Here is a 14132-nt window from a genome sequence, read left to right on the forward strand (position 1 = left end):
AATCATTGTCACGGTGCCATTGATGCCTTTAAAAGGTTAGGTTGAGTCAGTTTGTTGTGGCCCAGTACTAATGTCTTTCCTTGAAACCAAATTATAATTATAACTTTATGAGATTATTCTTGTCCACATTTTCTGCTTTATTTGAAAATAGTTAATTAGTTTATACAGTGTAATGTAGTTTTATATTGTAATTTATTTATAAATTATTAGTATGTAAATTTGTTAATTTTTATAATAAATATTTTGAAAGTTATATTAAGATAATTTCTTATTAATTGATAATGTAAAACTGTTTTGTACCGATGTATTGTCGTTAAATTCTTTCACATAGTAGATATATAGAGAGTGTTAAATATAACTTGTTTGTGCTTGCAGCGCTATATAATCCATGGACCCTGATGTTGGTCTCATGCATTTTGACGAATTCCTGAATAAGTTAAAACTAATTCAACTAGATATATGAATATATGCGACTTTGGAACAATATTTTAAGAATTGGGCGGGTCTCTAAACTGTTTAATAACAAAAGTTTTAAGATTGAACAATGATCCAATCAGAGTTAATTTGTATGCCCTTAAACAATATTACATGTATATGCATCAAGGACGCACAATGAATTAAAATATAGAATTAACAAGTTTCTCATATGTTATATTGATATTTATAAATTAAAATTTAAAAGATAAAAAATATCATCAGTACTAAGAAATAAAATTTTGTATTTAAGAAAGAAAAAATATAATAAAAGATATTTTTATTAACAATAATGAGGATTTTATTTTATTAAATAGGAATAAATTTAAAAAGGTGAGACTATTAAGATTGAAAAAAATTACAAAAAAAAATTAAATCAAGACATTATTTCTATGTTTATTGATTTGATATGTTATGTTAAAGTTTAAATTCAAATTTGGATTAATTAAATTTATGTAATAATATTTGAGATGAATAATAATAATAATAATAATAATAATAATAATAATAATAATAATAATAATAATAATAATAATAATAATATTTGATGTAAGAAAAGTTACATGATTTAATATCTGGTTAAGGGTTCGATTCTAAAGTTCGTGTATGTATAAAAATACCTATTGAGACCTTATTTGAGAGGACCGAGTCCAAGATCACTCAAACCAACAATTTATTGGTCCAAAAATATTCATATGACTTGCTAAGAAAGAACATATATTTTATAATTTTTTTTTTACAAATGAGTAGTAAAATTTGATACATAAGAATTTATTGTTTTTTTTTAAATTACTAAATATATTACCATAAATTCACTTTCAAAAGAAAATGTGGGTGATCACAAGTAGTTAAGGATAACATGTTTTTGTCAAGAAGTATTTTTAATTGAATATCAAAAGTATATTTTTGTCTTTTCACTTTGCCTAGGGGGGTTAAAAGTAACTTAGGAGTTTAAATAGTAACACGTAAAGTGAAAGGGCTTCAGCCCAGCCCACCCTTACTTTCGACGGAGTAACATAAAGTGTCTAATATAGTACTCCGATTAGAGAATTACTAATAGCACTACCTTTTTTGCTAACGGCACTACCCATGTGGGTGCATTTTACCCATATTCCAAAACTGCCACCTAAAAAATTATACCATTGAATTGTATTTCCGCTATGCAATTGGAGGTGAAAAAATTACTAATAACATCATTCCGTTGTGTCTAATATAGTACTTTTGTTGTTTACTAATAGCATCATTGTGTTATTTTTTGTTTTGAAAAACAACACAACAAAAATATGATTTTATTGTGTTATTTATCCAATAACACAGCAAAATAGTACTTTTGTTGTGTTATTTTTCAAAACAAAAAAATAAAACAATGAAAGTGCAATTCTATTGTGTTTTCGATTGAAAATCACAACTAAATTGTACTTCTATTATGGTATTTTCCAAAACAAAACAAAAATCACAATGCAAGAAGAAGGGGAAAGAGATGTGAGAAGAATGGGGGAAGGGGTTGAGAAAATGTGCAGAGAGATACTTTTTTTATTCCCACTACACTGATAGTGGAAATAGCAAAAATGGTACTGGAAATATAGTGGGAATATCAACTCCCCTCCAATATCCTTCTTTTCATGCAAGACTTTTTAATCGATATGGGTCCACCGAAACTTCCAAGCAAATTCGTTATTCAAAGTGTCAATATTTCAAAAGAAATGTAAGTGGATGTTAATTTCCAAGAATGAAACGAAACGAAGCACAATGGAAACATCTCCCTCCCCCTCACTTTCCAAGAAAAACCACTACCCCACTCTAACATTTAAGTGAAATCAAATCCAACATTTCCATCACCCATCAAAAACCCAATTAATCAAAAATTGAGATACACCACTTACAACTATCATCATGACTTCTTCATCACTTCACCTTCTGCCTCTTACCTATTCCGATCATGCACCCCAAAAGCCTCGTAGTGTGTTACCCATCTTTGGTTTCATCAACATGACAATCAGCAGCGTGGTCACAATCTACCGCGCGCACAACAACAACGACACTCCCACCGTAGTGTTCGTGGGTTTTGTCTACTTTGGTTCCTTCTTGTTGGATTATTGCTTTCGCTTGTACCACTCCCTACCTAAATCTTCATCATCCAATTCCCATAATATTAAACGCAACGTTAAAATCATCATTTGGGTCTTGATTAGCACCATCATGTTGGGATTTGCGTGCGAGTTTTCGACCTTTATGAGCTTCCTCGAGTCTTCATTCTTCTTTGGGCTTGTGATTAGTGGCAACATCTTTCTTTTCTATGTGTACTTCATTTGGGAGGGTGACAAGAGTGCTACTACTAGTGCTTGCTCCAATAATGATACTTGCTGCTATAATGATTATGATTATAAACCAATATTAACAGAGGCTAAGGTTGATGTATAATGTGTAATGATTGACTGATTGAGGGTTTTTTTTGTTTGAATTCATTTACGTGTATTTGTTTATAATGAAAAGATGTGTTTTCAACTTGCTACTTGTTGGTTTTTTGTAATGTAATAAAGAAAATGGCGGAAATAATAATATTATCTTATAATTAAACACCAAACAAAATAAAATATTTTTGATAACTAAAGATATATGGAAAATGTGATTGGAATTTAAAGTGTTCTTTACAAGCCGATACTTTGTGATCTCTAAAAATTAAGTTGATCATCTAATGATATTCTTTTGTGTTCTTTTTAATCGTGAAGGTATTACGTCATACATGTAAATTTTAAAAGTTAACTCATTATAAATCAAAGTGAAAAGTAGAAGATTGATAACATACATTATATTTTAATTAAGTTATTTATTATATTTGGGCAACAATTATTAAAAAAGAAAAAAAATTAAACTTTTTTCATAAAATTAAAATTAACTTATGTGTCTTAACTTTTAAAAAAATTATATGCAAGAATTTTTTATAAAAATTAAATATATAAATTGATTTTAGCTTGAGAGAGATTTTTACTTTTTTTTATAAATACTTACAGACAAATTTATACAAACAAAACTTAATACATGAAACTTTTGTTGCCTTACTTAGTTTCATGGACCATATCGGGCTGGGCCATGGTCCAAAATCGAAGAAGTGTTGTTGGGAAAAAGTTCAAATATTAACGAGCTCGGCATAGGTTATTAAATTCGATGACTTTTCATAGCTCATCAAACTTTAGAGATGTGTATCTTCTTAGGGGTAATCATTGGTAATGTAACTTTGGTGACATTTTCTGTGAGGCATAAAGAATGAACAATAGAGAGTTAAGAGAGAGTTGGGGAATTGAAGGATAGGAGATTCTCCAGCACTACTAGGGAGAGTATTAAGGAACTTTGATACAAAAACATCTTGACTTTTGTCTTGGTGCCTTGTTAATTAGTTGAGCTGAGCAAGCAATCATGTATATCTCAAACCTAGACAAAAGTCTAATTAAAAAGCTTAGATGAGCTAATACACACTATGATCATGCTCAAAGTGATTGCATACTACAATTTATGTCTAATTTTTTTATGCGAACAATCCAGTCATTCAAAATTTATCACAATCATACTAAATCTATCATAATCCTATTCGAAAATATATTTGATATTGATTTCTTGGTTGTGACCACAAATGTAGTGACTAACATGACAATATAGAATCTATCATGATTGTATAAAATTTATCACGATTATGGTCTTCTCAATAAAGTTTGAATAGCTTAAAAATATATGATTTTTAATTTTTTTTTCACATAAAATCTCTTACACACATGTCTTTACATAACTTAAATCAAAATATAAATTTTACTAATGAAAATATATTAAAAGTGTATGTAATTGACATAAAAATTCACTCTAAAACAATCAATACATGATTTGTCAGTACTTAGTTCTAGGATTTTTTATTTGTGAGAATGTGTGATCGAGATTACAAAGATTAAAATATTATAGACCCTGAAGCTTTATTTTTTTTTCTCATTTTTACATCATCATTTATTCATGATATGTCACATTCATTTTGCTTCATTTATTGGTAGGTTTGTTAGAGATTCGTAGGACGTGGAGCTTGTTTGTGAGAGTCTACGGTGGTAAAATATGGGATCAGGACATCAAGTGGTGAAACAACTTCAACCAGAATCAAAAAGTTTATTTATCCAAAAGTGAAGAAAACAGATTTGAAGAGTTTGAAGTAATAATATAAGTTGAATAAATTAAAATGAATAGGACAGAAAAAAGAAAAAAGTAACCTAATAATGCATTTTTTATTCATATCTTGCTTATACATTTTATTTAATACATTGTCAAATAGAAAATATGGTTGCATGATTATTGATTTTGCTTCCTTTTCATCTATCTAAAATATAATTATCGTATAGAATAATACAAGTTTGTCTGCATATTAAATAATTTCTTATGCTTTCTCGCCCTAGAACAACACATTTTGGGATCAATCTTCACTTTGAATATAACTTGTGCAGGAGTATTCACTTGTAAGAAAAAATGGATTAACGTCTTTTGTTCAAATTCATTGAGAAACTTATCAACAAGTTTGGTTCTTCGGTGGCTGAAAATTGACACATGAGAGACGATCTTGAAAGGTTGATGGATAACTTGTCAAACTTACCCACTATCCTGAAAAGTTACTCATGAGGACTTGGTATAATGAAGATAAAATCCATATGGACTAGACATGTTTTTACAGGTTGACCATTCCTTGGTACACATAGTAACTGTGTTCTAATGTCATTTTTATGATATGGTATGAACATGATTCGGTCTCCTCGCGCAATTGATGAGATAGTCATGCCCATGATGCTTGGCAAAGGCTTTAAAGCTTGAACAACTTCACCTCTTCAAGTATTAAGGGTTGGTAATAATTTATTTATTTAAATGAGTCTAATTAAAAACTTGAATTTAGTTTGTTAAAAAAATAAAGATTGATTTGACTTATTCAGTTTGTTTGTAATTTTTTATTTTTATGAAAATTTTCATAAATAATTTTTATTTTTATCAAATTTGAATTTAAGGAACATTTCAATATAAGATGATAAATTATAAATAGAAACACGTGCTCACAACATTTGCTTTCTCTAGATTGCAAGCAAAATAATGAGAAAAGAAATAGAAAAAATATATAAGAACAAAAAATATAATAGAAAATATATTGTTTGAATGGATAAAAATAAGGAGAAAAGAACTGAAGATTTTTTTTCTCCATATATTTGGATAAGTGAAAATAAATAAACAATATAAAATGAGCTTTCTATACTGATTAAAAAAATTATATTTAACTAAAAAATTTAAAGAGTGCAATCCAGAAAAGTGGTTAGACTTAGAGATGGTCATTTCATGAGTAACTTTTGCATACAAATTCATTTTTTTCATGAAGGAATAAGTAGGAGTGTTTGTAAATAGGATTAGATTGATTTTAAAGAGAAAAATCATTTGATTCAATCACTCTAATTTTTTTAACTAATCATTCAATCAGTTTTATTAAAAATTTAAATTTAATCCAATTTAAAGTAGTTTAGATTAATTTTTTTTTATTTTAGTCTTATTTTTATTTTTTTAGAGAAAGTATTAAATAAATGATAATATATATAATAGACATAGTAAAAGATAATTTAAGATATTAAACATCTTTTAGAAGTCAATAAACTATTTTTTTGTGTGCAATGTCAATAAACAATTAATAGTAGCTTCAAATATATATAACTAATTATACTTACATACCTTTAATCAAATACTTACTAAAAATTATCTTCAATTAAACAAATTTTTCATAAATAAATATGAATTATGTGATAATTTTATAAATATATAAAAATAAAAATGTAAACAGTAGTAACATAAATTTATGTTACTTTGCTTAAAAAAAGTAACATAAATTTATTTATAAAAGGGTATATGTATATAATTTTGATTTTTTTAAACATACATAAAAAATTAATTAAATACCAAAATATACATATCCCCTGGTATTTACCAAAACATGTGTGTTTATTATTTATAGTGTAAATTTGGGTTGAGAAATTTTGTGAAAATCGGTTGAGAATTCGGATCCTTAACAGGAATTTTTAAAAAAATATAATTTTTCTTAAAAATAATAAAAAAAATCACTTTGAGAATTTGGGTTGGAAAATTTGAATTCTCAATTGATTTTCGCAAAAGTTTTGAGAAAATACAGTATAAATTTGGATCCTCTCAATCCAAATTTATACATGTGTTTTTTGGTATCTTTGGTAAATAATGGAGGGATATGTATGTTTTGGTATTTAATTAATTTTTTATGTATGTTTGGGAAAAAAATTCTATAATTTCAGTTTGGAATAGATTGAATTTCAAAATCAAATCAAAAATGTAATCCAATGAAAAATTTTGATTTGTTCAAATCTCAATTTGAATTAATTTTGATTGAATGGGTTCATCAACACCCAGAGTAAGTGCCGAAAATAAAGTGACCAACTTATGCTTGTTGCGCATTTGTTTATCAAGCAAATGTTGACATTGATTTCTATAGGGTTGTACCAGATTTTATTGTTTGGAGTGTTTCATTGAACTAATTAAGTTAGATATTTTAGATAGAGTCTAATTTTCGTATATTATTAGTATAAAAAATTATATTTTTAATCAATTAAAAATTATTATTAGTATAATTTTCAAAACAATTTTTTATTATATTGTTGATATAATTTTTTAAATAATTATTATAATAATTAAAAAATTTATCATTATTTAGGATTGAATAATAATGTAAAATCTCTTTTAACATGCTAAAATGATTTACTCTTTTAAATAAGTTAGATATGACCATGTAATTTTCGTAAGGTACATTTTTTTCTTGTTAAATGCGCAAATTTGATTTATGAGGGAATGTTAAAGAGTTGGTTCTATTATAGTACTTATTTAGTCTTTATAAATATGAGAATATTGTTTCTAACATAATTTTTTTATGAAAATGTGTTAAATATGAATCTTATCTTTCATAAAAAAAATTAATTATAAAAATAAGGACTATATATATAATATAACACATTTTCATAAATTAGAGACGAAACTGAACCATTTATTTTCAGAAACAATGAGTGAACATTATCTATTTATCTATTCGTAAACACTAAAAATATATATCATCCTGTTTGAAAAGTTTTATTTTATTGTTTAGGATTAAGTAATATTTCTCCATATATGTATATCCTCTGTTATTCAAAGAGTGCTAAAAATATATATCCTCTATTTTATTGTTTAGGATTAATTTTTTTACATATAGCTTAAAATTGACAATTACATACTCTAGGGATAAAAATTACTACAATTAAGCATTGAAAGTTTGAAACCTAAAATAAATTTAACTGTGACAGAGACACACTCACACGTCAGTGTGATCAACCCCATTCCAAAGTGATAAACCATAAACTAATCCGTCTACTCTATTCCAAAACAATAGTCCGGTTCTTTTACTCATACTAAAAAATAAAACAAAAATTATAAAATTAATTTATATTATTATTAATTAATTAATGTTATAAAGAATAAAAAAATTAATATTACATTAAAAATAAAATAATTATTATTTTGATATATAATTGTGTAAATAATATTCGAATTTTATTTTTGATAGAAATGATTATTTATTAAACTGTCAGGATTTTTTTTATAATTAATATTTTGATATATATTTTTGACAAATTATTTAGTTTTTCGAGGTCAAGTGAAAATTCCAGGAAGCAGAGTCTGAGTTTCTAAGAACCTAAAACGAAACATCATTCGAACCCATTCTCATTCATTCCTTCCTTCGTATAAATAAAGAAAAGAACCCTTCCTTCTCCACACCACACTACTATGAGTTCACCGCTACTCCCTGTTGCCACCTCCTCCGACGCCCACGCGCCAAACCCGCGCGTGCTGCCACTTTATGACATCTTTAGTTTTCTCAGCACCACAATCAGCAGCGGCATCATAACCTACCTCGCCTACACCAAAAACGACACCCCAATGCTCCTCTTCGCCGCCTTCATCTACGTCGTTTACTTCTCCGTCGACTTCTCCCCACCACCACAACAACCCAAGGCGCGTGGGCTCCACGCCGTGAAACTCGCGTCGTGGGCGTTGCTGAGTTCCACGATGTTGGGATTCGCGTGTTCGTTCTCGACCTCTTTAACGCCGCCGGAGTCGCTGTGCTTCTTCTGGGTGGTGCTCGGTGGCAGCGCGTTGCTACACGGCGCGTGGATGGGGGACGAGAACTTTGTTTCGAAGAAGGAACAGTACGCGGACATGGTTCGGTCGTTTGCTCCGATTATGTTAATGTTTTTCGGTCTGGGGAGACATTACCTCTCGACTCAACTCATCCTACATGCTGCCATCATGAATGCGAGGAACCTCGTTCGGCCAACAACAATTTGTGTAAATATAAATACTAAACAATTAAGTGGTTGATTTTCGGTTTTCGTGTTCTTGAGACTTTAATTTGGACTCGTGTGTTCAGTCATTTGAATGAATAATATGGACCTTGATCATTTAAGGGTTTAAACTTTTTTGAGTTAATTACTATTTAAAATATATAATTTGTTTTGGAAGATTGAGATCTCACATAGTCATAATAGTCAGGGTAGAGAATCCATTTCCTAATATGAGTGAATGACTAAAATGTCCTCTGCACTAAAAATAAATCTTGCCATAGAACAATGACTAAGGAATTAAAAAAATATATTTATTGTGAAAATTATAAAAAAAATGTAAAAAAAATCTTTTTAATTTTAATTTCTTAACCAACACTCTACATTACCCTAAGGGTATACTAGTTAATAGACATTTCATTTCTCAAATACTTATTTTTGTCATTGAATTTATTAGATTAAGTCTTTAGAAGATAAAAATTAAAATTTTGTCCTTGAAAATCATAAGAGAACATAAAACAAAGTTATGACCAGTGTAATTTTGCACATTTCAATAATTTTTTTTTTTCTTTTTAGTTTTTTAACCAATACCTTAAAGGCACACCGGTTAATAGACATTTCATTTCTCAAATACCTACTTTCTTCATTGAATTTATTAGGCATTGATAGTTAGGTCCCTAAAAAATGAAAACTAAAATTTTGTCCCCAAATTTTCAAAAAATGTGACATTGATTATACCGTTAGTTTTTTCCATTAACTCAAACATTTATATTTGCAGGGCACTCTAACTGATGATGAAACATCTCATGGTTATCACTTGTCATACATGTGTTTGCCATTAATAAAAAAGTTGACTTTTTTACTTGGTCTTTAAACTTAACTATTTTGTATCATTTTATTTTCTGAACTTAACCCTGATATTTTGATTATGAACTTAATTACATATTGTCATTTTGGTTCCTAAAACTGAAAGCACTTTTGAATTTTTAATTAAATGTCACACTACATATAAATTGTTAGTATAGTGATAATAAATGATATTTTTTATAATGATAACAATTATTTATGGTGATGAAAATTAAATGAAAAATAATTGTCAATTATAGAAATAAGAAATATTATTTTATACTTGAAATAACTATTAATTTATTTATTATATTTTATAAGTTAAAATTCTAAAAAATAATATTATAGCAATGACAAACAATAATATAAATGAATTGAAAAGAAATAAACATATGAAAATTAAATTAATTTTTAATAAGAATCAAATGAAAAAGGTGTATTGTGTAAATATATAGATACTAATAAATAATTTATTTTAAAAGTAATTATATTAATTTAATTAATGAGGAAATTAAATATTAAAGATATTCAAAATATATCATTTTATTCAATCAAAATTTAAGATGAAATTAGATATGTTTATTTTTTTACCTTTTATTGTATTTTATTTTTTATACTTCAACATGACTAATATAATGAGTAAATTATATTTTATAATCAATTATGTAAGTTGTGTATATTGTATACTTCAACATGACAAACATGGATTCTTTTTTCATTAAGAATATAATGAGTTAACTATATTTTATGTTTAATTTGGTAGGTTGTATATTTTCAACTTATAATGAGTCTTGTCTTCTTATGCTCCATGGTTGAAACAACGAAGTGAGAAGTGTAAAAATATCTGTAAGAAAATGGTTCTAACACTTATTTTTCATGTCCTCTTATACTTAATCATCATAATGGGTCAAGTTTGTTTTAATTGTCTTTTCATTATTTTTACTGAATAGATTAATTAATTAATCTATCATTCTATACATATTAATAGTATATAAAATAATAACTTAATTTGGGTAGTGTTGGACCTTGTGGCCTCAATAATCTTAAGAGGGATAGGCTTAGAATGCAGAAGAAGCAACAACAATCAATTTAATAATGTTCTATAAACATGCAAGGCAAAATTGATTGCAATAACATAAATGAGATAAGGGAAGAGAGAATGTAAACACAGTTTTATACTGGTTCGGCCACAACCCGTGCCTACGTCCAATACTCAAGCAACCCACTTGAGATTTCCACTATCTTTGTAAAATCCATTACAAAGTCTGAACCACACAGGGACAACCCATCCCTTGTGTTCAGGAATCCTTTACAACAAGAGACTCACAGTCTCTTAACCAATCTCATTGAATAAGAAGAATTCTCTCTTCAAGAGAAGAATATTACAATGAAGATCATGTAAGAATCCTTATAGATTTTGCAAGTGTTTGATCAAGGATTTCTTGAGAGAGCATTTGACAATGAAGTTCTTTTGGAATCTCTCTCATTGTCTTTTGAGAGGATAAGACATTTTTGCCAAGCAAAACTCTCTGCATAAAATTCGTGCCCAAGTCACCTATTTATAGACCTTTGATGGCCATTCACAAATCTAATGAAAAGATGTGACTGTTGGCAGATTTTCTGAAAACTTTCCACTGGTAATCGATTACAATGTTTGTGTAATCGATTACACAGTTATAATTTGAAGGGTTATGACTTTTGAATTTGAATTTCCAAAGTTTCGTTGCTGGTAATCGATTACAGACATATGGTAATCGATTACATGTTGAAAATTCAAATTCAAAACCTTTTTCAACAGCTATTTCTCAACCCTGTCTTCTGGTAATCGATTACACTTCCTGGTAATCGATTACCAGAGCCTTGCATGTCTTGAAAGCACTTTGTTTTAAGGCAAGGCTTGGTCTTTAGTGAATCTTGAAACAAGGGCTTTGTTTGTTGAAGCAATCTTGAATTATTCTTGAAGCAAATGCTTATCATTTGAAGCAGCCTTGTTAGATTCTTCTTTGACATCATCAAAATCATGTATACATACATTCACAGGTAGAATATCCAATTTAAAATCTTATAGAATCTTATTAGTAATGTCATAGATTTAACACTTATTATTGTGATGTAATCACTCATAAGTTAGTTTTATATTTATACTATAATTTAAATGATAGAATTACAAAAATAATAAAAGTAAGAGAATATGATAATGTTTATGCTAATAATTTCATGCAACACGAGACTTAATTAAAAATTTAAAAGTGTTTTTAGAACCAAAATGGTAGTATATGTTAAGTTGAGAGACTAAAATGACAACAAACTATTAAGTTTAAAGATGGAATTGAATAATCAACTTTTAACACATGACATGTGGTAACTATCAACTACTTCGACATTATCAAAGTGTCATGTAGGCACAATTGTATGAGTTAATGGAGAAAATTAATCATAAGACTAATATGTCATTTTTTTGCAAATTTAAGAATAAAAATTAAAATTTTCATTTGTCAGGAACCGAACTGTCTATGTCTAACAAATTTAAAGAAAAAAATAATATTTACCCAATAAAAATATGAACAAAAATACTCCTTGAGAGACAAAAATGAAAAATGATGAAATAGGTTACTAAAATTAATTAGAATCTAATTATAAAAAGTTGTTCTTAATGAGCGATTTTATCTCCCTATTCTAAATTTAATTATGAAATACTCTATCAAAATTAGAGAAATACGATTGGACCCTACGCGTTACTTATATTTACTCTCAAAATTATTTTATTCTCAAGAAATTTCAACTAACACGAAAGAATACATTAAAAAAAGTGCATTTTTATTATTTGTTTTTATAAAAATTGCCATCTAATCATAAAAAAAAATAAGCTAAAAAGGAAGCACCAGCTGCAACAAAGTAAATTGGCAGTTTTATTTTAGAATATAAAATTTAGAAGGAAAATAATAAAAAAAAAAAAGCAAAACTATCCACGCATGGAATCGAAGAGGTGCTTAGCGGAAAAGCTCCGATTAAGCTAGGGATAAGTTGCTTTGAGCAGCTTTTCCTAAAAGCTCTTTTTTTTTTTAACAAAAAAAATTACACTACAAAATAAGCTACTTAAAATTTATGAATTTTTATGTAAATATGTTGTAAATATTATTTGACCTAGATTTTTATTTTAAGGAAAAAAAATAAGCTAAAATTAAACTGGGTCAAACACTCTTTGTTTAGTAAGATTTTTATAATAATAGTTTTAAAAATATATTTAAAATAATTTTTAATTAATTGATGTATGTTTGTTATTATTGGTTAAATCATGCCAATCCAAAATTAAAAATAAATCATGGACGAGAAGCAAGCATGATTTAGCGGAGAGGTTGTAGCATAGTACTCACAAACTAAAGCCAATGAAGAGCCTAGTATTTTAAAAGAAAAAAAAAATGTTCTACTGAGAAGCCATAGCTATTAGGATGTAACTAAATCATTTCATTAGTTATGCAGTTGTTAGATTCAGTCTGGTTAAGCTCGTATCCATTCAATTAGTTTAGCTATCATATGTCTCTTTAAAATATACTGTGCTTTTGTATCATACAATCTTTTTTTTTAGGACAAGTTGTATCATACCATCTTATTCATTTTTTTATACATCAGAAAACTTAAATACCACCTTATTCATTCAATATCAATGTCATTCTTCTTTGCAAGTTCTTTGTTTTTTTTTTGTTTTTTTTTTTTTAAAAAAAAACTTTATGACCTTTGACCACACCAAGTTAGAAACTCATGTAATTTCTCTTCAGATTCAGGGGACAGTACTCTTAAACAAATGTTAGGCTCTTGTTCATAATGACTTTGTAAGTCTCCAACGATTCTTCATTGAGTTCTACATGAAAATGACACGATTTCTACATTAACTCATCTTCAATACATTTTATAGTCAAATATTCACCAAAAAAATAAATGATAAGAATTCATTGAATATATTTAATTATATTATTCAATATTTTCCCAAACATACGTTGCTACTCTGACATTCAAAGCTACTGCATTCAAGAAGATATCGAATGTCATAAATCATGACTCAATGCGGATAATCCAACAGATTCTGACTCAGAAAGAAGAAATTAAAATTTGTATAAAATTCCAAAACCATCCTACACACTTAAAAACTCATTTCATCTTTTAAGACCCATTTTCAAATCAACTAATGGTGACATTGAAATTTGAAAGTTATTAAGAAAGAAAAAGAAAAGAAATATATTTTAAAAATAATTCATGAATTGTTACCTGCAACCGTAAGATTCTAAGATGTTTGTTTATAGTGAGAAAAGCCTACTACTTAAGTGTGTAATTCACCCACAATAAGGATTGGTGGTTCAATTGATTTGCAATTTTGTAAACGTAAATAAGCCTGATGGCAAGACATGAATGATAGTATCGAAA

The 14132-nt window shown here is 27.6% G+C and overlaps 2 protein-coding genes across 2 annotated transcripts; both read left to right on the forward strand.

Moving 5' to 3' along the window:
• The first annotated feature begins 2289 nt into the window (after positions 1-2289).
• LOC114381385 lies at positions 2290-2986 on the forward strand. The gene has a single exon (XM_028340628.1). The coding sequence runs from the start codon at positions 2368-2370 to the stop codon at positions 2893-2895; it is 528 nt and encodes a 175-aa protein (XP_028196429.1). The 5' UTR covers positions 2290-2367; the 3' UTR covers positions 2896-2986.
• Positions 2987-8277: 5291 nt separating this feature from the next.
• Positions 8278-9001, forward strand: LOC114381089. The gene has a single exon (XM_028340272.1). It carries the CDS (start codon positions 8314-8316, stop codon positions 8905-8907), a length of 594 nt encoding a protein of 197 aa, XP_028196073.1. The 5' UTR covers positions 8278-8313; the 3' UTR covers positions 8908-9001.
• The last annotated feature ends 5131 nt before the right edge of the window (positions 9002-14132 follow it).

This window comes from Glycine soja, chromosome 13 (genome assembly GCF_004193775.1).
Source record: "Glycine soja cultivar W05 chromosome 13, ASM419377v2, whole genome shotgun sequence".
Classification (NCBI taxonomy): Eukaryota; Viridiplantae; Streptophyta; class Magnoliopsida; order Fabales; family Fabaceae; genus Glycine; species Glycine soja.